This window comes from Bidens hawaiensis, unplaced genomic scaffold (genome assembly GCF_021521415.1).
Source record: "Bidens hawaiensis isolate Kalapana, Puna unplaced genomic scaffold, B.hawaiensis_p1.1 tig00032417_1, whole genome shotgun sequence".
In the NCBI taxonomy this organism is placed as follows: Eukaryota; Viridiplantae; Streptophyta; class Magnoliopsida; order Asterales; family Asteraceae; genus Bidens; species Bidens hawaiensis.
In genome coordinates, this window is record NW_027505249.1 from 219,094 (window position 1) to 242,870 (window position 23,777).

The following is a 23,777-nucleotide window of genomic DNA, read 5'->3' on the forward strand; positions in this document are numbered from 1 at the left end:
TGTTACAGGTCAAAAATGAAAATTTTGAGTATTTTTAAAAGTTTGAGAATGCAAAATAGATTTATCGTCAAATTTGTTATGGGTTCAAAGTGTTAACTTTAAAATGTCAAAAGTATGATAGTTAGAATTTTAAACATGATTCGAGTTTCAAGTTTATTTTTAAGGGCATTTTTTGAAATAATCAAAAGGTTCGGGATTTGGCAAGTTGACTATTTTTCCCTCAACTATTAAAATTTAAGAAAAGATTGCGAACACTTTAGACTTGCCATCCCCATGCCTATTAATGCTTCTAACTTTTATCAAATTTGAAATATTTATGTTAACATTAATTTTTCTTTCAATGGTGATCAGAACGTTATATGGGAAGCATGTCATGCAAAACTATGCTCAAATGAAACAAAATATTCACAAAATTAAATGGGTTAACATGTTATTTTTTGTGTTGTCATTATGAAAAAAATCAAGAAGCCCTCTAAAACTTATCAAAATCTTTTTTATGGTGTAGCTCAGAAAAACATAGTTCTTGAAAAACATCTATTGCTACAATTTAATATCATATTTTCCTTTGATAGGTGGTAAATTGATAAATATATCAATAAAGGTAACGCCTCTTTTGTATTTAGGCTGAGTGGTTAGAACTACTACTGTATGAAAATTTTATTTTCAAAATTGGTTCACAAACAAAATTATTTCAAATATACATATATGACAACGAGAATGAATTTTTCAATAGAAAGAAGCATTCTCGGGTACGATTTTGCACGTGTATTTTTTTTATTAATTTCATTTAAAAAAATCATTTTGTGATATAAATAAAATCAATTTATATACACATTGTATAGATACAAGCACAGATGTAATACATTTTTTTCATATACGTTATGTAATTATTTGTTTTATTTATGATTTTATAATTTGAATTATCACGTGTGTGACACGTTCTCTAAAACTAGTTTATTTATATATCATAATCCCTTCACATATGATTGGAATTTAAGCATGCGAATAAAAGGTGTATGTGATACACGACCCATTAATTTTGTATATCACATCATAAAAACATTATTGGTTAGAGATTTTTACTTTGTTAATTATGCTTCGAACCTTTTGAAGTATGGCTTAAAACACAAATTTCAAATTTGGATACCCAAAAACCAAAGGGTCATCTTGTCTAGTGGTATCAAATAATTCGATAAGTCTTTTTCAAATAGTTAGGGTTGTAGTCCTATGGACGTAAAAAAATATAAAGAATATATATATATATATATATATATATATATATATATATATATAGGGTAAAAATCTTAAGAGAATCATTGGCAAATTGAGAATTTTGAGAACCATTTTGGACCACTAAAAAAATATTTAAAAATTATAAAACAAAAAAAAACAAAAATTTTAAAAAAGTAAAAAAACAAAATTCTTATATTTCATTCCGGTTTCATTAAAAAAAGCATACATATGTGTATAGGAAAAAAACATGTATATAAAAAAACCAAAATTCTTATATTTTATTCATATTATACATATACACATATGTATACTTTTATTTAATCTCTAGTTACGTAATGTACACATATGTACATTATCATTTACCTTAAATTATACATGTGTATAGGAAAAAACATGTGTGTACATATATATACATATTATACATATATGTATAATTTAGCTAAACCGATAATTTTTTTTTACGTTTTTTTTAGAAACCAGGATGATAAATAAGAACTTTGGTTTTTTTACTATTTTTATTTCTCTGTTTTTTTTTGTTTTATGATTTTTTTTTATTTTTTGGGTTTTTTTGTGCTCCAAAATGGTTCTCATAGTTCTCAATTCCCAAAAAGTTCTCACATGATCCTGATCTTATATATAATGTATGAGACAAGGGCTAATTAAAACCCTTGATTTTAAAAGTTTTACACATTTTAATGCATAATGTACATGTATAAAAATGGGTAAACTTGTCTTTTAAACACAATTTAACCAACTTATAAGTTTACCCCATCTTTCACAATATTATATTTTTGTATTTCAATTTCAAACCAAGCATCCCCTACGACTTTTAAAAGACTATAACTTTTTTATACGTTAGTGTTTTTGTACAAAAAAATTGCCCCATAAAAAATGAGATTTTTATACTCTTTAATTTGAGTATAATATTATTATAGTTTTTTCAATTTAAAAAAAAAGTTTAATATGTTACCTAAGGGTATTCAATGCCAGTTTTGATATTTTTAAGTTAAACATATGAACTCAACCATTATTAACAAATTTTTTATTATTAAAAAATTAAAATTGAACAATTGAAAAATGAAACTAAACCGTTAATAACTGTTTGGTTCTGGTTTGGTTTCGCAGTTTAAGCTTCAATAATAAATTTAGTTTAAGGTATTTATAATCTAATTGCACCATTAATTATAACTAAACACCAACAACACATGATGCTGAATAGGATCATAATATGAATATTGAAATGTTTGCCAGATAAATGATAAACTTTAATGGAAGGCGCAACAAAAACACGTATTACAAAAAAATATATAAGAATTGGGTTAATTTAAAGATTTAATAGTCAAGTTTACTTGTATTAAAAAAAGACTTTGTTCAAGTTTTATTTTAACTATATCTAATAAATGTATATGATTGGGATCATGTAAGAACCATTTTGAAATTGATAACTTTGAGAACCATTTTAGATAAAAAAAAAACTCTTTTTAAGAAAAATAAAATAAATTATAAAACAAAAAAAAACGCAAAAATAAAAAAAGAAAAAAAAACCAAAAGATTTTATCTTTCATCCCGGTTTCATAAAAAATTAAAAAATATATGTTTATCAAAAATTATACATATATGTATAATATGTATTTTTTTTAATTTTATACATGTTATTCTTTATACACATATGTACAATAAGATAAATGATAATGTACATATGTGTACATTATGTAAATCGAGATTAAATAAAAATATACATATGTGTATAGTTATGTTTTTTAATGAAGCCTGGATGAAAAATAAAAATTTTTAGTTGTTTTACTTTTTTAAAATTTTCACTTTTTTTCATTTTATAATTTTTAAGGGTTTTTTTGTGACACAAAATGGTTTACAAAGATCTCAATTTCAAAATTTTCTCTTATAATTCTCACCATACATATATGTATTTAATACTAAACAATCAAAAAAATTAAAATGCATTAAACATTTACCGTATGGTCTGGTTTCATATGAACGACTTTCGTTATAAATTGCAAACCAAACCATTTAGTATATTTTGAAAATTTTGGAATCGACCAACTGATTGAAAGTAAATGATAAAAACCAACTGTGAAACCAAAATACGACCACGGTTTCAAGATTTTAAACCAAACCATGAACACCCATAATTGTTACTTGATTACCAATACAAGTTTTCAAATACTCACTGCATCGCGCGGGCACCCGCTTAGTGTGTGTGTGTGTGTGTGGGAGATTTCAAATGAGAACTATTTTGAGTTTTAAGAACTCGAAAAAACTCAGTGTAACAAATTTTTTTTCGAATTTTTTTTACACATGCGTAATATATGTAGGTTACATACACGTAAAAAAGATTACAGAATTTTTTACGCACCGAGTCGACTTTTTACACATGTGTAACGGAAGTAAAAGTTAGTGTAACCACTTACATTTTTATTCTCTCTCCTACTTTGACTTTTTTGACAGATTTAATCTCAACCACATATTCCAATCCATTTAATTAAATGTGTGGCATAGAATGGAGTTCTTAAGTTTTTATAACTCAACATGGTTCTCAAAAGATCCATCCTCTCTCTCTCTATATATATATATATAATAGCAAATAATAGTTAACTCACATAAAGTAACTATTCATGAAATAGTAGATATATTAACCACTTATTTCTTGACACCTAACTTACTTTTTATTATTCCTATAACTAACTTTTTATTTTAACACATTTATTTTTCTCATACATATTTTAATATACTATATGTTTTCATAAATTTTATATATATTATCACGAACGCTTATTTTTATTTACGTTTCAACATAAGTTTTGTTCAAAACCGATGCAGGTCAAATATTATACATTTTATATTATGTTCGTAATGTTACTCTAAATTTTACTACAAATGACAATGTTTCTATATACGCTTTGATATAAATTTGGCTTAATACTGAGCTCATTCAATGCATGACTAAAACATGTGTGTCAAATATAATATATTCTTGTTTTGTTCAAGACATTTTTGTTTATATAAAGATAACCTTACTTCTTATTTGTTGATACATCATTAATTGTCTCATGAATATCAAAAGTTAAATGTCAAATATTACTAAATAAAAAACTTAAAAAAATAATATTGATGCTCTCTTGTTTAGTTGTTTTATAACATATCATAAGGATTTCATATTAAACCCTAAATCCTTATCTATTATATGTACTCGTCGTCTCCTCCGTTCATGAAGAAACAAAGTCTGCCACCAGTTTTTTTTTTTCACGTGGAAATTGTAGCTCCGCATGCATATCACTAGTAATAACAACCAACATAAGTTTGTTTCTTTTTTTATTTGTCTTTCTTTCACTATCAATGAAGAAATAGAATATTTGATTTGTACCTTTCTTACAAGGGTAGATTATGGATTAAAATCGAATCCTATGTTTTGGCTTTAATATTAATAACTAGTGACTTTTGATTAATGACAATTTCAATTATTGAAAAAGATAGAAATATTATTCGTATTCACTGTTCATTATCTATATTGGATATATAGTCTTTTAATTTACACTTACGTATATTATTCGGTATTTTTAAAGTTAAAGGTAATGACAACTTTTAGAACATATGATACAATTCTTTTAAACATAATATTGTTAACTGTATATGATACTTGGGCTCTAGAAGGAGATGTAAAAAAAAATGTCAACGAGTGAGCTAGGGTTTGGTTCTCCTTCTTAAGCTTCTATTGCTTCCGTTAATGGAGATTCAAGAAAAGATGGAATAACAAGACGTGTTTCCAGAACGAACAGGATACAGGTTGAAAAGGCGGAGTTAGCAAAGTTAGACAAGATTGGAATGGGCCGGCATAGGAATTTTAAGCTAACTTTTCCCATTATTTTCTAAATTATCATAATTTTTAATACGTTAATATTTTGTAAAAAAAATTATATCATAAAAATGAACGTTTTATTTTTTTTAATTTAATTATATATGAACTTATTATAGTTTTTTAATTAATATGAATTAACATTCCCCACCGCATCGCACGAAGTTTTTGGTTATATTACATATATAACCATAGCTAGCGTAAAACTTGATTATAGAAAAAAGAAAAAAAAGACTTAATAACCAAATCAATAATTTTTCAACTAATTTTATTAATTTTCCTTCATTCTTTCATAAGTACAAAAATAAGGCTGAAAATTTTAGGAATTATGGGAGCCTTGATTATAATAATACATGTTGTATTAACATCAATAAACATAAATAAATAAATAAAAAAACATAAAACCAAACCTTTCAAAAAAAAAAAACAACATAAAATCTTCATGCAATTAATCAAAAGTCAATCCGCAACATCAACCTTTGTAGTGCAAGATAACAACCTTCGGAAAATAGAAGTCAAGGCAGCATATAAGATGTCTCCTTAGCCTTCATAACCACTGTACACTCCTCCTTCCTCCTCTTCCTCTTTCCACCGTCTTTCGGACGGCCATTGCTCTTCGGAGACTTGTCCGGTTTCCCACGGATACTAGCTCTTTCCTTAACTCTTCCTATACACTTCATGGTTCTCTCATTCAAGCTCTCTTTTCTAGAAAACTTGTAGCTTCTAAGGTAAAGTTGCCTGCAGGAGATACTATCCACCACCCTCGGGTGGCGGTTTTTACTGACTGACCGAACAAATTCTCGGTCAGAATCAGGCCATTTGTAGAGGTTTATGTATGTTGACATGCATGTGGAGGCCATGGTGGTGGACGGTGATAAGGGTTGACTGAAATTGTTGGGAGGTAGGATTGATGAGCTTAGGTGAGAAGAAATTGAGAGGAAGGATGGATGGAGTGTAAAATGAAAAGTGTGCCTTTATTTATCTCAATATTGTTTATGGTGGATGATGAGTGTGTGGGGATAAAGTGGGAATGATTTGGCATCATGGGTGTACCATGAGACTTCATGAGGTGACTTATTGATTATGAATGTCAATTTTGGTGTGTTAATATGTTGATAATTTATTATTTTAATAAGTTATTTAGTTTTACAAATCTATATAGTATATAATACATATTTCAATAGGCAAATTAAGACACTTATGTTTTAATTAAGTTACAACTTAATTAACAAATGGTACAACTTATATAGCTTGTTGAAGAGGAACAAAATAGTTCATTAGAATTCTTTAAACATAGGTACAACATTTGCCCCCTCAACTTTAATTAGCTTTTGTAAATTTAAGTAATAGACTAATAGTTACAACGTTAGCCATTTAATTTTTTAACCATATATTATTTTTAATTTCACATTTAAGCTAACTTCCAACCACAACTTTTAAACGGTCATAATTTATTCATATGCTAGTATATTTTTTAAAAATCGGCACCATAAAAACGAGAATTTTATTCTCTTTAATTTGAGTATGATATAACCTTAGTTTTTTTAGTTAAAAAAGTTAGCATTTACGTAGCAGTGCTTGCGGTCCGGTTTTTTAAATAAATAAATAAACAATTAGTAGCGGTTTTTTATCATCGTAAATCGAAACAGAACCGTTAAAAATTGAAACTAAACCATTATCAACGGTTTGTGTTCCCGCTGTATCGCATGAGCACCAACCTTAAAAGAAAAAGACAAATTCATGAATATTTAGTTATGTACCATGAGCCGATGCAAACCCATTTTGGAGAAATTTAATTTCGATAGCACTAATTCAAGCAAACTAGTGACCACCAAAACAAAGAGGTTAGCATAATATATTTGAAAAATAGGAAAGAACACTAAAAATAATTACCATCGACAAACATCTGAAAAACCCTGATGGAAATCTTATCTAAAATCTTATCTTCTATTTTCAGTATTAAATTTAGATTACAAGTCTAATCTATGAACCTCAGTCTTTAACTCCATTATTGGACGATCTTTAATTTATACCAAAAATCAATAATTGATTCGAGTATAGTTCTGAACGTTGAGGCATTTTACAACCGTAACACCTCTCCATAGGTAACCAACGATCACCACATTTTAAAAAGTTAAAGCATATACTTGTGTGTTATAATCATCATTTGGCGTATCTTTCTTGACTGGATCCCAACGATATCATAGTGGCATGGACATATCTGGGTTATATTTCGTGTCATAATGTGGTTCTTAGTTGCGTGACTTGCTAGGCCACGTCTTATTGCATTCTTTTAACAAATATAACAAAAAGCTTTCTAAGTTGATGGAGTATGTAGACGAACTATTTATAAAACAAAATAAATAAGGCAAATTGGAAATAAAAAATCTCTCATTTTATGTATTGGCTGATAATAATCCTACTTTTAAAAATCACTGCTAACGGTCCAACCTTTCGACTACTTTTCACTCAAAGGACCTCCGTTAAAAAACACTTAACGTTGTTAAATTTTTTTCCGAGTTTCAAACCGATGTTTTAGGGTTTTTTATCGGAAGAAGGACACGAGCCGACTGATGTAAAACTTATCTCGAAACGGTGATCCAAACGCGAAACCGTGTTTCAATTCGGGTGTTTGAATTTCCAATTAACAAAAATCAAGCAATTTGAATCACCATTTCAAAATAAGTTTTACATCAATTAACTTGTGTGCTTCTTCCAATCAAAAGCTCTAAAACATCGGATGTTAACTCGGAAAAAAACTTAACGACATGTTTTTTAACGGATGTCCATTGAGAGAAAAATAGTCGAAAAGTTGGACCGTTGGCAGTGACTCTTAAAGATAGGATTATTATCGGTCAATACAAAAAAGATAAGATTATTTATTCTCAATTTGCCAATAAATAAAACACTTTTTATTATGAGTTACAATACGAAAATGAAAAGAAAAAAAAAAGGCAGAAGCAGAAAAGATGACCGAGAATTACATGTCATGCCCATAAACAACACAAGTCCGTCCGTTTCCTATGGTACAACATGAATAGAAGTCATTCCTTCGTTATTATACCCATCAACAAAACACTACCTAAATCACGAGCCTAGTTGATGTTAACGAATCATATTCTTTGGGACGCGAGTAAGAAATCTGTTGAAATCGAAAGTGAGAAAACTCATGCACACTTTGAATTCTAGGAGAAATCATATTGAAACCACTAAAGCAATGTTATAGGTTTGAGTTTGAATTTGTTACATATCATGTTACATTGTAACCAAGAATAATAGTTTCTATGACATAAGTCCAAATACATAAACAAAAATAAATAAAAGAAAAAACAGATGATGTTAGTTTCTATCAGACCTATTAGTAGAAGTTTGTCCATGGTCCAAACTACCCTTAGAGCAACTTTCAGCCACACTAAGGGCTTATAAGATCGGACCACAACTCGTGTACGTCGGTCAAGGGTATTTTCGTAATTTCACTCAGTTTTCGTCCTGGAAGGCCTTCGGTCCGGTTGACTTCTGTTAGTCAACCGACCAACAAACTTAAGTATCTCATCAATCAATATAACCGGCAAAGCAACCGCCAAAACCAACAACCACTCGTTAAAGCTTAATGGAACAATCCCAAACACTTGTGCAAGAAACGGGACATATAGGATTATAAAGTGAAGCCCAAACGAGACCGACATTGCAACAAGCAACCACGGGTTGACCCATGGTGGCATGGTTAAAAGGGTCTCGTCTTCCGAAAGGGCATTTAAGGAATTAAACATTTCAATAGCAACCAGTACAGAGAGTGAGAGTGTCATGGCTTTGACTTTTCCACCGTGGAAATAGTCACACGGGTTCGAGTCAAAGTTAAAGACTTGGTCTCCGGCTTTAAAGGGTAAAACGGTAAAATTGTTCCATGTTTTGCATTGACCCCAGTTAGCAAGCTGGGAGTATGTGACTAGGGTGTGACCATCTTGACTTAAGTCAATGCCGAAAAACGAGTTGTGAGTGTACCAAATGACGAAAACGCCCACGGTTGCTATGCCAACATAGAGCCCAATTACCTGCATATAAAGTTAAAATTTCAAAAGTCAAAACAACACAAAATGTCAAAAAAAATTTAATTTGGATTCAGAAATGAACAGTGAGATTTCAACTGGTTATCTTTTTATGTCTAAAACCCGAAACGGGTTAAGATTAATATTTTTACTAAACATGAGACATCAAAATGGGTCAATCAAGTCAAAGAAGTCGAAATCGTTAATCACAAATTACAAACTATTATCGAAATACTATACTCTTTTGCTTTCATGTTTCCGTTTTCAGGCCTATTTTGTCTAGGGGCGTAAACGAGCCTGGCTGACCCAAGCTTGCCAAAGCTCGAGCTCAGCTCATTTAGATCTTTGTATCTAGATCTCGAGCTCGGCTTGTTTATTATTTATTAATTATAAATTTAATATACATCATTTAGTTATCTTTATCATAATTTAATAGACAAATTTTATACACTTAATGCATTAAATAAAAATTATATAAAAAATAGGTTCATTAGGGTCTCGAGGCTAGTCAAGCTCGATATGTGAAGTTCCGACTTGAGCACAACAAAAAAAAAGTTTCAAGTCAGCCTAACCAAAGCGATCCATTTTGACCTGTTACATGAGTCGCTCATATTTAGTATGAAGTAAGAAAAATACCAGATAGCGGAATAAAATCCAGGCACTGATTAATGAATCGTCACTTCTTCGAGGAGCTTTTTTCATGATGTATTTGTCAGGTGGATTAAAGCCCAATGCAGTGGCCGGGGGGCCATCGGTGACCAGGTTGACCCATAGAAGCTGAACGGGAATCAGGCCTTCTGGGATGCCGATAGCAGCAGTTAAGAATATGGAGGCAACTTCACCTATATTTGAGGAAATCATATAGCTGGAAAGTAGAGAAAAAAACAGTTTAAAAAATGATGAATCTTTAAGAAAAATAGAAGTAAATATCAATAATAAAATCCAACAAATTATTGCTTTTGAACTCACCGAATAAAGGCCTTCATATTGTTGTAAATAGACCTGCCTTCTCCAACAGCAGCCACAATTGTGCTAAAATTATCATCAGCTAATACCATGTCAGAAGCTTCCTTTGCAACCTGTGCACAAATTAACGAAAAATATATTATTTTTCAAGAGATTAAATATCTGGTTCAGTAAGCCTTTTGTCCAACACTCTTTTTGTAAATAATTTGTGATATGACCATAAAATTATATTGTTTTCAACAGTAATCTAAGTTCTTAAATGAAATGATCTAGGAGTCTTTATGCATAAAATACACTCTGGTTGACTTTTAATATGTTTGACCAATTTGACCCATTTCCTTCTATTTTACATTTTTACCTTGTTTCATAGCTTGGGCGATTTTAGTTCGGGTAGGTTTTACCTAAACACTTTCCGTCCAAATTTAATATTTTCTAAACAGGATTTATGCATGAAAATTGACAAGGTTGACTTTCAAGTTTCAACTGGTCAATCAACTTGACCTGTTCCTTTCAAACCCAACATTTTTCACCCGTTTGGTCAAACTTGCCACGTTAAAGTCAAACATACCTCGGTGCCAGCAATGCCCATTGAAATTCCAATATCAGCCAATTTCAAAGCCGGTGCATCGTTGACCCCATCACCAGTCATAGCAACCACTTCACCTAAATCTTTAAGCAGCCTCACTATTTCTTGTTTGTGACGCGGTTCAGCCCTAGAAAACAGAAGTCCACCTTTGTACGCCAAGTGTCCTTTTTGATCATGATGTTCCATAAACTCTCGTCCCGTTAAGCTTCTAGAACTAATATCTTCATGTTGACCAAACACTCCTATTTCACGACATATTGCTTCCGCTGTGTTCTTGTTATCTCCGGTTATCACAATAACTTGAATTCCAGCTGCTCTGCAGTCTTCAATTGCTTGACGAACTTCTTTACGAGGAGGATCCTTAAAAGATAATATTAAATTAAGATTTAGTGTTTTGTATGAAGATATTAAAGAAATGGCATACGGGTACTTAGTTACTCACCCTGAGTCCAGCTAAGCCAGCAAAGACTAAATTACTTTCGATTTTGGAGTAATTTGCTGGATCAAGTAAACGACTATGAGCAGGATGGTCTTCATCACCATTGTATGTTGTAAACTCTGGCGGGTCCTCCTTGTATGCAAAGCCCAAAACACGTAATGCCGATGAGGACAGCTCGTTAAGGCTATTTAAGATGACTGTTTTTGCCCTGTTGTCAAGTTCCACAACGGATCCGTCAAGCAACTGCATGTGGGAACTCCTTTCCAACAGATTTTCAACCGCACCCTGTAAAAGTCAAACAGTTGACCACATTTCATGTCAAATCCTGACTAATAAATGATTGTAACAGATGATGTGTTACCTTTACAAGTAATGAATTCCTTCCAGATTTTGATGAGACAATGACCCCCATTGACTTTCTATCACGGTCAAACTCGAGAGTGGCGATTCTGGTTTCCATTTTACTCCATTCGTGAGAACAAGCTGTATCACAGGATCACACTGGGGCATATTAGTCCATGCGCACGAGTGAAAAAATAAATAAATAAAATAAAAAATAAAAAAAAACTATTGACTTACCCATAAGGTCGTTATTCCCGGTAGATGAACGAGAACCCAATCCAGTAGGAAGACCCATTTTCTCAACAAGAACCTATAAACAAAAACACCATAAACAATGAGTAATTCTTATTAAGGCAAACATATGTTTCAATTGTATATAAAAAGACAAACTTTTTATGGTTGCGATACCTTTAACGCTGCATCGGTTGGCATCCCAGTGGCCACATAACCTTTTTCAGATTTTTCAATGCCTGCATCATTAGCCAAAGCAGCAATCTTTGCAATTGTTTGAAGGTTGGTGTCCATTCTGCCAGTTGGCCAATCTTGTATTTTCCCATCAAACGGGTTGTAACTGGTCCCTTCTACATTAAACGATCTAACAACATTCGGTTGACGACCCATAGCAACAAGTTTGGCCACCGCCATCTGGTTGGTAGTTAAAGTCCCGGTTTTGTCTGAACATATGACAGTTGTACACCCGAGAGTCTCGACACTTGGTAACTTCCTAACGAGTGCGTTCTTCTGAGCCATCTTACGCGTGCCAAGAGCCAAACAAGTGGTAATGACAGCTGGCAGACCTTCTGGGATTGCAGCAACTGCTAATGCGACCGCAATTTCAAAATAATAAGTGCATTTCTCAAATGAGAATTGAAAGTTTCTTGGAAAACCATCAACAATATCCCATGTGAGGAAATACTTCACGTTAATTAGCCAAACGAGAAGACAAATTAACCCGATTAGCATCGTTAAAACTTCTCCAAACTCGTTTAGTTTCTTCTTTAACGGCGTGTCTTCTTCATTTTGTGCAGCTTCTTGAATCTGTGAATGCACTTTACCTATCTCAGTATTCATACCTGTTTCTGTAACCAAACAGATACAGTTACCATTCACAACAGTGGTCCCCGCAAACACCATACATTTCTTCCCTTGAATATCAGACTCTTCATAAACAGGTTTAGTAGTTTTGCTAACAGCTTCACTTTCACCGGTCAACGAGCCTTGTTCAACTCTAAGAGTCGAACTAATTAGACTAACGACTCGCATATCAGCAGGGATTTTATCACCCACACGCAGCTCCACAATATCACCAGGAACGAGTTCTTTTGCAGGAAGAGATGAAACTTTTCTTCCATTACGGATCACGGTTGCTTGTTCTGATTGTATTTCTTTCAAAGCTTCTAAAGCTTTCTCTGCATTACTTTCTTGCCAAACACCAACAATTGCATTAACAATTAATATGAGAAAAATCACCAACGGCTCAACAAATGCAGTCTCTTCTCCATCATAAGAAGCAAGAACAAATGATATTACAGCTGCAGCAAGTAATATTCTAACTAAAGTATCGTTAAACTGATCCAAGATTAACCTGAATACAGACTGTCCTTCGTGTTTTTCCAACTCATTCGTTCCATACTTTTGCAGTCGGTTCTTAACCTCATCATCAGAAAGACCTAACTTGATATCCACCTGATAGTGCTGCTCACATTCATGAATCTCCTTTGACCATGCAGGATATTGGTTTGGTTCCAGAGACGATTTGCCTGTGTAATTTTGTGCTCCTTTACCCATTAATATTATACCAAAGTGCAATAATGATAAAAAAAATCCTCAAATGAATCACCTGCAGATTTATTTCGCCAAAAAGTTTAGTAAACAAACTTTAGATAACAGAAAGTAAGTTTATTATGATAAGGATGAACTCAATTGCAACAATCGCATCTCTACACATCTACAAACGGTTTTCAAGTTCCGAAACCTAAATATTGTTAAAGACTACACAAGTGAAATCGATCCAAACCATACACAATTACACAGACACCCGCTCCTGCTTCCAAACGAATACAAGTTACTTGATACAAAAAAACTAATAACCTAATATACAGGCGAAACAGCTTGACAAGCAAGAAAACTAAAAATTAGGAAAGACAATCAAACACTAATCCTAATTCTTTCAAACTATAAAATAATAAACTATTTTCACTGTTAATCACTACATTTTAGATCTCCTCTAAACCATCCCTTCGAGATGAAAACCGAGCACAGTAAAAACAACAGAAATACGACGGTTATCAAGTTCCGTAACATAATTATCAAAAAAAAGGTAATCAACATAACTATCACAATCAATTACACAACAAACACACAAGTACGATATGGTTATTAACTAAAACAAGTTGAAATTACCAGAAGTTGATAACTATTCTAGCAAATGATCCAAAATTAGACAAAACTGAGATTATATAATATATACCGTTAATTACGCAACAAAAACGCAAGTAACAATGTACGATTCAATAGTTGAGTAAAACAAGTTGAAATTACCTGCAATAATCTACATATCTACAGTAAACTCAACCGAAACACAACGGTTATCAAGTTCCAAAACCTAACTATCAACAACTATCACAATCAACTATACAACAAGTACACGAGTATGAATGTACTATAAAAAGTTCAAATTACCTGCAACTAGTAACCATTGATCTGAAATTTGGACGAAATTAATATGCATATAGCGTAAATTATGCGAATGTATAATCCGATAATTAAGTAAAACAAGTTGAAATTATATTAAAAAATAAAAAATAAAAAAAATAAAATAAAATAAAATAAAAAAATCTTAACATGAGAACATAGGAAATAATATCAATTTATAAAAAATGAGAGCATAAGAAACAATACCAACTACAATACCAATCTACATAAACAATGATTTATAATAACAAAGAAAAAAACCTAAAAATTACAACAAAAGAATCAAAATCAAGAACAAAACAATAACAGCAAATACCGGCAAATACTTATAACAGCAAAAGAAAAAATCTAATAATAACAACAAAATATAAAACAACAAATTCTTATAACGTCTCATAATCGAAAATTAGCAAATACGAACAAAAAAATAACAGAAAACACCTATAAAAATAAACCTAATAATAACAGCAAATTGTTTCTCACTGTGTTTTCATGTTAAGAATAAAATGCATTTTATCCTGTTTCATAATATATATATATATATATATATATATATATATATATATATATATATATATCTACCGTAAACTCAACCGAAACACAACGGTTATCAAGTTCCTAAACCTAATTATCAACAACAAGTAATCAACACAACTATCACAATCAATTATTACACAACAAAAACACGAGTATGAACGTACAACACAATTACAAAGTAAAACAAGTTGAAATCACCTGAAGTTGATAACTATTTGGAAGAAATTTAACATTAATATGACGTAAAATTATGCAACAATAACACTAGTATGAATGTACGGTTCGGTAAATGAGTAAAACAAGTTGAAACTAAATCACCTGCAATAATCTACAGATCTACAGGAACCTCAACCGAAACACAACGGTTATCAAGTTCCTAAACCTAACTATCAACAACAAGCAATCAACACAACTACCACAATCAAATATACAACAAAAACACGAGTATGAATGTACGATACAATAACCGAGTCACCGGAAGCTGAAATTATATAGCGTAAATTATGCAACAATAACACTAATAATGTACGGTTCAGTAAATGAGTAAAACAAGTTGAAATTAAATTACCTGCAAGTGATGAATAATAATTTGGAAGAAATTGACGTAAATTATGGTTAGAGAGAACAGAGGAGGTTGAATATTGAATATTAAGAAGTTAGTTGAGTGTGGAAGAGGAAAGGTATACTGTTTATGATGAAACGAATCCACTTTTTGCGAATTAGAGTATAATAATAATAATAATAATAATAATAATAATATGGTTTCCGGGAAGGTGTGTTTTGTGTTTGTTGTAGTATAGAATATTATTTTAAGCGTTTGAATTGAAGAGGAGGATAATAATTGGAATATTTGAAAATTTGAAACTCTTTTAGTTGTTAGTTTATTATTTGAGAAAAGTAAGAAAAAGACCACAAGTTTGTTCACATTTGATATTTAAAAACTATTAGTCGGCTGGATTGTAATGGTTATGGCCTGATGGGGTTGTTTGTTGTGTTTTGGGTGTGGAGACAAAGTGAATTTTCAATCGGTTTGTGTAAATCGGTAGTTGAATAGGTGGTGCAACTGGTTTACAGGACGTACCGGTAGAATTGGGCTAAAAGATTGGATGATGTCTTAGTAAATTTATAAGAATACGAGAACGTTAAATTCAAAAGTATGTATTTTGTAATGGTTATATTTAAAAGAATAAAAAAAAGTTATTTTTAAAAGGAAAAGTAATTAAGATACTTTTTAGTTGAGAATAATTTAGTTTATATAGTTAGAACTTAGAAATATAACACCACCATATTCTAAATATTTGACCAACATTTTTTTATTGTAGTTTTTGATAAAAGTTTTAATTTGAAGGAGTTGAAAAGTATTTAATTTGAATACCTAGAGATATAATGTCAATATATACTCTCATATTAGTTGACAATGGTAAAGTTAAAATACAAATACAAAAAAAATGAGAAGAGTGAGAAGGAATCTAATCAATTGATCTTAGATTTGGATGGTAAAGATTAATTTGATAATAAAAATTGAAGGCATTAAGGTAATAACCCACTTATGATGACTTTCTCTCTTCACATGTAAGGCACATGTCAATTCTCCCATCATTTTAAAATGCCCATAACCTTTTCATATGACATTTTAAAAAAATTACCATAATAACAAACGTTTTTTTATCTTTAATATGAATATCATATTGTTATATAAAAATAAAAAAATTTATTGGGTTTTTTTATATTGTGTTATTTGGTTGTTCATTGTGTTTTTAATTGAGTTTTTCTATGCATTGTGTTATAGATTTTGATTATTGTGTTTTTCTATAGGTACTCATATTAAAAGTAAAAATTAAAACAAATATTAAGTCATTGTGTCTTTTTATTCATCATTGTGTCTTTGTGCTCAACATATGTCTTTCTACTTATCATTGTTTTGTAGCCATTGTATAATACGTTCATTGTCTTTTGTTCAAGATTGGCAGACACCATTTACTTAATAGTATTACGGTTCATTGTGTATTCCGTTCAAGTCACTGTGTAATATATAGTTTCCATTATGTTTTACGTTTCAGGTTATTGTGTTATACGTAATAATCATTGTGTCTTATGTTTCATGTCATTGTATTATGCGTATTCATCATGTGTTTACGTTTTAGGTTATTGTGTAATTGTGTTTTAGGTATTAGATAATTTGTTGTTATTTTATCATTATATTTACATATTATTATTACACAATGGTGTTATTAGTATTAAAAAAAAAAGGGAAACACAATGATAAGTTGAAAGACACAATTACGAAAAAAGACACAATGGTAAGCAAAGACACAATGACGTAATTTTTATTTTAATTTTTATATAACAAAATGGTACTCTTATTAAAGATAAAAAAATGCTTGTTATTATGGTGATTTTTTTTAAATATCATATGAAAAGGTTATAGACGTTTTAAAATGATGAGGGAATTAACATGTGACTTGCATGTGAAAAGAGAAATGCGTATCATTACTTTTACACCCTTTTTTCTTTGGTCCCCACTTGACACATGCTAATTAACTATGACTTCTAACACTTCTCATTTTTATTGACCTTTGTAAAATAACTCAACCTTAGTTTCACAAATACCTCTTATCGTATGATGAAAAGGTATATAAGTTCAAATTTTATACATCCACTATATTATATGTGTTGACTTTCTTTTAAATAAGTGCATTCGTATTAGTTTTATGAATAGAATTTTAATAAACTTTTTTTAACTTATTTTTTTTACAAGAAAAAACATGTACGAATAAAGAGTCTTCGTTGCACAAACTTGTAGTCATTTTATCATTAATGTTTATTTATTTAACATAATATCAAAAACTGTTTTTATAAAATTTAAAATTGATGCAAAATTGACCACCATCTGACTCTTACTTTGAGGTGTTCATTGTTAACAATTTATCTATACTATTAAAGCAAAATCATTCTTTCACGTGTCATTTAACTATACTAGCCAACTAGGATGCCAACTAATACTATTACTATATATAGAATTATTAACAAAGTTAAGGGTCAAGTTATTTTACAAAGGAGGGTAAAAATGAGAATGACGAGAAAGATTTGTAGAAAAAAAACCCCTAAAAAATAATGAAAAATTAATTAAAAAAATCATAAATTAAATTTTAATACAAAAACGAAAAATGTAAAACACAAAAATGTTTCCACCGTCTTCCTCGTTCTAAAAAAAAGACAACGCTGAGTGAAAAAGATCATTGTGTCTTTTTGTTTATCATTGTGTTTTTTGTTTATTTTCGTCATTGATTGTGTTTTTTTCTTGATATTTTGTTATATTACTCAACATTGTGTCATATTTTTTCGGCATTGTGTTATATTTTGCAATCTATTATGTCTTTTTTTGTTTATCATTGTATTGTTCATGCATTTCGGTATTGTATCATTTTTTCCTTGGCATTGTGTCGTTTTGCCTTTTTTTTGGGGAACGGGAATGACGGAGAAACATTTTGGTCTTTGAATTTTTTTTTTATTTATATATTGAGTTATGATTTTTTTAATTTTTTTGAGAGTTTTTTGTATGACTATAAATCCTTCTCACTTCTTATTTTTGTCTCCCTTTGCATTCTAACTTTACCCATAACTTTAAATGTTGTATTAAATAAGGTTTTTAGATATTTACGAATTATAAAATTTTATTTATCATTATTTATGTCTTACGAATCTTTAAGGTATTTTATTACGTATATTATTAAATTTAACATTTTTATTATATTTTTTTAACCATCCGCACATGTTTATATACTAGTTTCTCATTAAGCTTCAAGCCACTTAGACCATTGGATGATAGGCCCACGAGTTATATTCTCCACTTTTACATGAAAAAACAAAAGGAACAAAAGTTTGGTTTCTTTCAACACGACCACAAAGGTTTTCATTGTTTGTTATGGCCATTGTGTATTTCTTATATCTAAATTTGGTGGTTTCCATTGAAATAAAATAAAGAAAGGAAAATTGGATTTTAATAATCCCAACTATTCGATATTGGTCAATAATAATCCCAACTAATAATGTGACCGGTGACAATCCCAACTTATAACTATGTTGCCAAGAACAATCCTAGTATGACGAATCACTAACTTCGTTAGCTATATTATGTTAGGTTAGTGTGAAATAACCTAAATACCCCTTTTATTTTTATAATCTATAAAAATAAAATACATATGTGATAGTGACGTAAGCTGTCGCGGTCTACTCAAACAATTAATTTTAAGACTTAAATACCTATAAACTAGTACGGGTAAGTAAGGTCGTCTCCTTAGGAACTCAAGGAAAGTGCTAATTTAATATTACCAAGTTAATTATTAAACTAAGGCGGACAGATAGCGGTTTTTAGAAAAAGATTTAATTAAAACTAAATGATTACTTAAAAAGATTTGTAAACAATATTAATTAAAGGTTTTCATTCTAGGTTCGGGTAATGTGATATTCAACTTAATTCCAGATTCACTTGTCTTGATTGCGCAGTAATTATTAGACCTAGTAGTTTGATTGTGATGACAAACGATACTCTAATTGAATTGTTGACACAAATAAACTCGATCTACACAATTAACAATTTATGCTTTAGGACAACTAACTCAATGATAAGGTTTGATGATTCTAGTTCAATGACACAAGAGCTTTAACCCTAAATGTTGATGAACAACCAAACAAACGTTACACAAATCAATAATCGCAAACACAAACTGTTTAAACAACCAAACAATCAATTGAACAAGATAAAAGCAATATCAAGTTCATAAACATTAGGCATATGAATCTGGTCTTAATGAGAATTACACAAAACCCTAGCTTAGAACGAACACTAGAGTTTAGCCGAACATCGACATATTATGCAAAATACTTATCTTTGATGAACATGCAAACCCGGAACTAATCGGAAGCCTTGGAATGATGGAAAATCGCACTAGAACTCCTCTTTTACCTCTGGAAGTCGTAATATGCCGAATGGTGGGCTTAATGGGTTTATATAAGGCAAACCCTAATTTTGCCAACTTTAAGCATCTTCGCGTATCGCGAAGTTGCATGTCCAGTATCTTCGCGTATCGCAAATATGAAACTGACTTCATATTCAGATTCGTCTCGTCGAGAAACATGAAATTCATATATTATGGATTCCGTGACTCATTTTTTAGGCCGAGATATGCCCGTTTTACTAAAAGGCGCTTTCCTGGTAACCCATCTTGTTCAGTTTTCACTTCGGCTTCAAGTTTCTCATCCAATCCTTTCCCGAATCCTTCTTAACCATCCATATATGTTTCCCCATGCTTCCACCATCTAGAGGCTTGCTTAATCTTCATCTGGATGGCTCTGAATTAGCTCGTTTAAGCTCCATAACGGCCAATGTCTTGAAAACACATAACAATACTTGAAGTACCAAGTTCATCCATTTATTAAACTAAAACAAACTAATTAATATATAAAACTAACTAACTTTTACCCAACCATCAGATAGATACATGCATCTTCATCCTCACATTTTAACATCTGCATCTTAATCACCTGTATCCACCAAGATCACCACCGTCTCACACCACCAACCGCCACCGTCTACAGCCGACAACAACAACCACCGTATAAGACCTTCATCTCTCTATCCCTCAAACCTATCTGACAACTCCACTGTTGACAACCACCTCCACAATCATTTTCGGCTGACAAACACCTATCCTACACTGTTTCCGTCGAGAAACCCGCCCGATATTTATATCTAATTTTTTATTTGCTGTTTTGCTTTAGATCTAACCGGAAATCGAACAAAGAGATGGAACAATGGCAATGAAATTGATGGTGGCGACGGTTCCCGTTCGCGGATGTTATGGTGATTGTGGAGATGGTTTCAGGAGATGCTTCAGGTTGACGTAAAATCGAACCACCCAAGTGATTGCACGCGTTGGTGTTTCTTAGTCGATTTAAGGGCGAGGTGTTACCGGGAGGGTTTGAGAGAGAGAGAACAGAGGGTGAAGGTCTTATATAGTGGTGGCTGTGTTGGTATGGCGGTGGCTGTTGTTGGCTGAGACGGGTGGCGGTCTTTGGCTGATGAGGGCAATGAAGATGCAGATAGGGTAGTTAAAAATTGTAACTTTTGTTTTAAAATTAAAGGGGTATTTAGGTTATTTTACACTAACCTAACAGAATACAGCTAACGAAGTTGGTGATTCGTTAGACTAGGATTGTTCTTGGCAATATAGTTGAAAGTTGGGATTGTCATTGGTCACATTGTTAGTTGAGATTATTATTGGCCAATAGCGAATAGTTGGGATTATTAAAATCCAATTTTCCATAAAGAAAAAGCTAAGTAAACCATTTTTTGAATGCTAGATTTGTTTATTTATTTTTCATTTCGTCGTAAATTACGTAAATATGTCTTTAACCTGTTTATACAATGCTCATAAATTCCTTTGTGCGAGAACCACACACGTCATCGTTGCGGTTATTAGTTTCATAACCATTTTTATCTGGCATGATTGACTAAAGTTGAATAAGTCAATGAGAATGTTGGTTAGACCGCTTTTCATCTATTTTAATATTTTATTTTTATCCTTGCAAGATCACATTGATTGTCCGGTCTTCACATTTTTTATATATTATTTAATCCTCTATATTTTGTTAAACATTTCCAATAGAGCTTCTTCAATCTCATGAACACCAACGAGGAGGGAGAGAGGGAAAATGAAGATGTGGAGCAAAGCGGGAGACGCCACAAACCGTGCAACTGAAGTTCATGAGGGCAATGGCCAGACAGCGTTGACATGGGAGGTTCATGAGGGCAATGGCCAGACAGCGTTGACATGGGAGGTCCATGAGACTCTTGCGTTGCATATGATCTTAACATTAGAAACTGTCTGACCAGTAGATTGTTATAACAGTCGGTTTAAGGATCACTCAGGTTATGAAAACATTGTCCTTTTTACACAAAACCTCAAAATTATATTGTGGCTGAAGTATGTGACTTAAAACTAGTGAGGCTAAACTAAAACTTTTAGACATTTTAGGGGCTAAAATAGATTCATATATAGGGTTGTTTAACCTTTTTAATATAATAAATGGAAAAAGTAAAGATGTGAAAACTTCCAACTCCATCTCCATCAATTGCAACAAGTGGGAACCCAAAGTTAGGGGCCATTGCAGCATTTTCGTTTTCAGACAGCATAACAACCACCAATGGTGACACCACGATGCACAGAATATTTTTCTTTTTGTTAAAGAAATAAATGCCATTGGCCTTCTGGCTTAATGGCATATGGGTGATAGTTAAGGCTTGGGATTCTAGAGGTTTCATGTTTGAAACCTGACTCAAGGGGGTTTTCTTACAATGGTGTGAGCTTCCTCCTTGATGGTGGTGTTCTTGAGTGGGTCAGGCCTGAAGCGTCAAAATCAGTATGGACGGTTGATATCCCGCCTCAGGAAGACTCACTTAGATATTGGCTGGGGATCCAAACGCTATTTAAAAAAACATTGAAGAAATAAATAATAGTTATATCATTCATATAAATTATATGTTCCACTTGTCATAATTAATTAGGTTTAAAAATAGGAAACTTGGAGAGTAGGTTAATATGTCAAATAAATTTCATGGTTAATTTATTTTATCTTAAAATATTAATTTAGAAATTTCCCTATATTTGAATATAAATTTAGAATAGTGATATATACGGTGACCAAATTATAAATTTTGATTCATTAGTTTCGTAAATTTTCAATGTTAGAACGTATGGCTAGAGGGATTTATTGTAGGACCTGGGTTATTTACATTTTATCACATTGAGTCGGATTACAAAGATTTTTTTTTCTATTCGTAAATATAGTCAGTTTTTTATTTGGTTCCTAAGTTCATTTGTTCAATATGTTCATATTGGCTAAACTTAACAAGTTAATGTTTAATTACTAACTAATAAAATATCAATTAACTCTTAATATGTTACGGGATTTAAAATACTATTCGTCTAAGAATTCGCCTACCTTTGAATTAAACCAATAAGTAAATCCAATATATAATAAGATTTTTAATTTAGATAACAAAGTATGTAATATTGTTTGAACTTGAGATTTTAGATCACCCAATTGCCAAATTACTTTTCCATTTGTGAATTATGAAGCACCATAACCCAACCCAAGAACCTTAAAAAATCAATTTTATATGAAACCTACAAGTAACAAGTTTAGTCTAAAGTAGAAAAATCAAACTCTAAATGATCCCAAGTTATAGATTAATTTCATTAAACATAAAGCAATCAAACAATCCAAGAAAGTTTTTATCAAAATAACAAATCTAAATATTCAAGTAAAACAAAAACTAGAAGACTAAACAAAACATCTCACATTTCAAGTTTCAAGAAATACTAAACATGAAACACTAAACAAAAAATAAAATAATCAGTGACATTCAACAACTTAACAAGGGACTAACATTCAACATTTAAAATAATCTATAGATTAAACATGAAGCAATTAGCAATCAGTAAATCAAATAAACTAAAATCAAGACATTCGACTATCAAACAAAATTTAGACAAGAAAATCAATAAGCTAGAGCATTATTTCTATGGCTTTAGAGGGTTATTTTGGTGACCTGGAACCGGAAGGGAAGACGTTGAAGACCTCGGCTGTTGGAGCTTGAAATCGCCGGACTCCTTAATATGGTCTTTTCTTCCCTGTCTGAAAATCAAGAAGGGAGGAGTTTTTTCTAGAAATAGAATGGTGGTGCTTAGGGTTATTGGATTAGAGGGTAATGAGCTTAAAGATAAATTTGGTTGGGATTAATGGGCTTATAACATACACTAGAAGAAAACTAGATTTTCACAAACGGATCAAACATCGTCAAAAAGTACCATCGGAAATTTTTTGATGGATCACCGAAGGATTTTATCAAAATCCGTTTTAAATTAAAATTTTGTTGGTGATCCCTCGAGGATCTGCGACGATCTAGTAACTATCGGAGATCCAGTAGATCCAACACTACATAGAAGCTTAATCGCATATTTAAGATACAAAACTAGCTAGATCTAAGTTTTTAGGCTG

General features: G+C 31.3%; 1 protein-coding gene across 1 annotated transcript; it reads right to left on the minus strand.

Annotated features, from left to right (window-relative positions):
• Window positions 1-8,361: 8,361 nt before the first annotated feature.
• LOC143611850 (calcium-transporting ATPase 4, endoplasmic reticulum-type-like) lies at window positions 8,362-13,326 on the minus strand. Its single transcript, XM_077085977.1, has 8 exons — window positions 11,892-13,326; window positions 11,721-11,793; window positions 11,503-11,624; window positions 11,145-11,426; window positions 10,685-11,062; window positions 10,120-10,229; window positions 9,787-10,015; window positions 8,362-9,156 (listed from the first exon to the last, which is right to left on the minus strand). Exons 1-8 carry the CDS (start codon window positions 13,269-13,271, stop codon window positions 8,578-8,580), a joined length of 3,153 nt encoding a protein of 1,050 aa, XP_076942092.1. The 5' UTR covers window positions 13,272-13,326; the 3' UTR covers window positions 8,362-8,577.
• Between the last annotated feature and the right edge of the window lie 10,451 nt (window positions 13,327-23,777).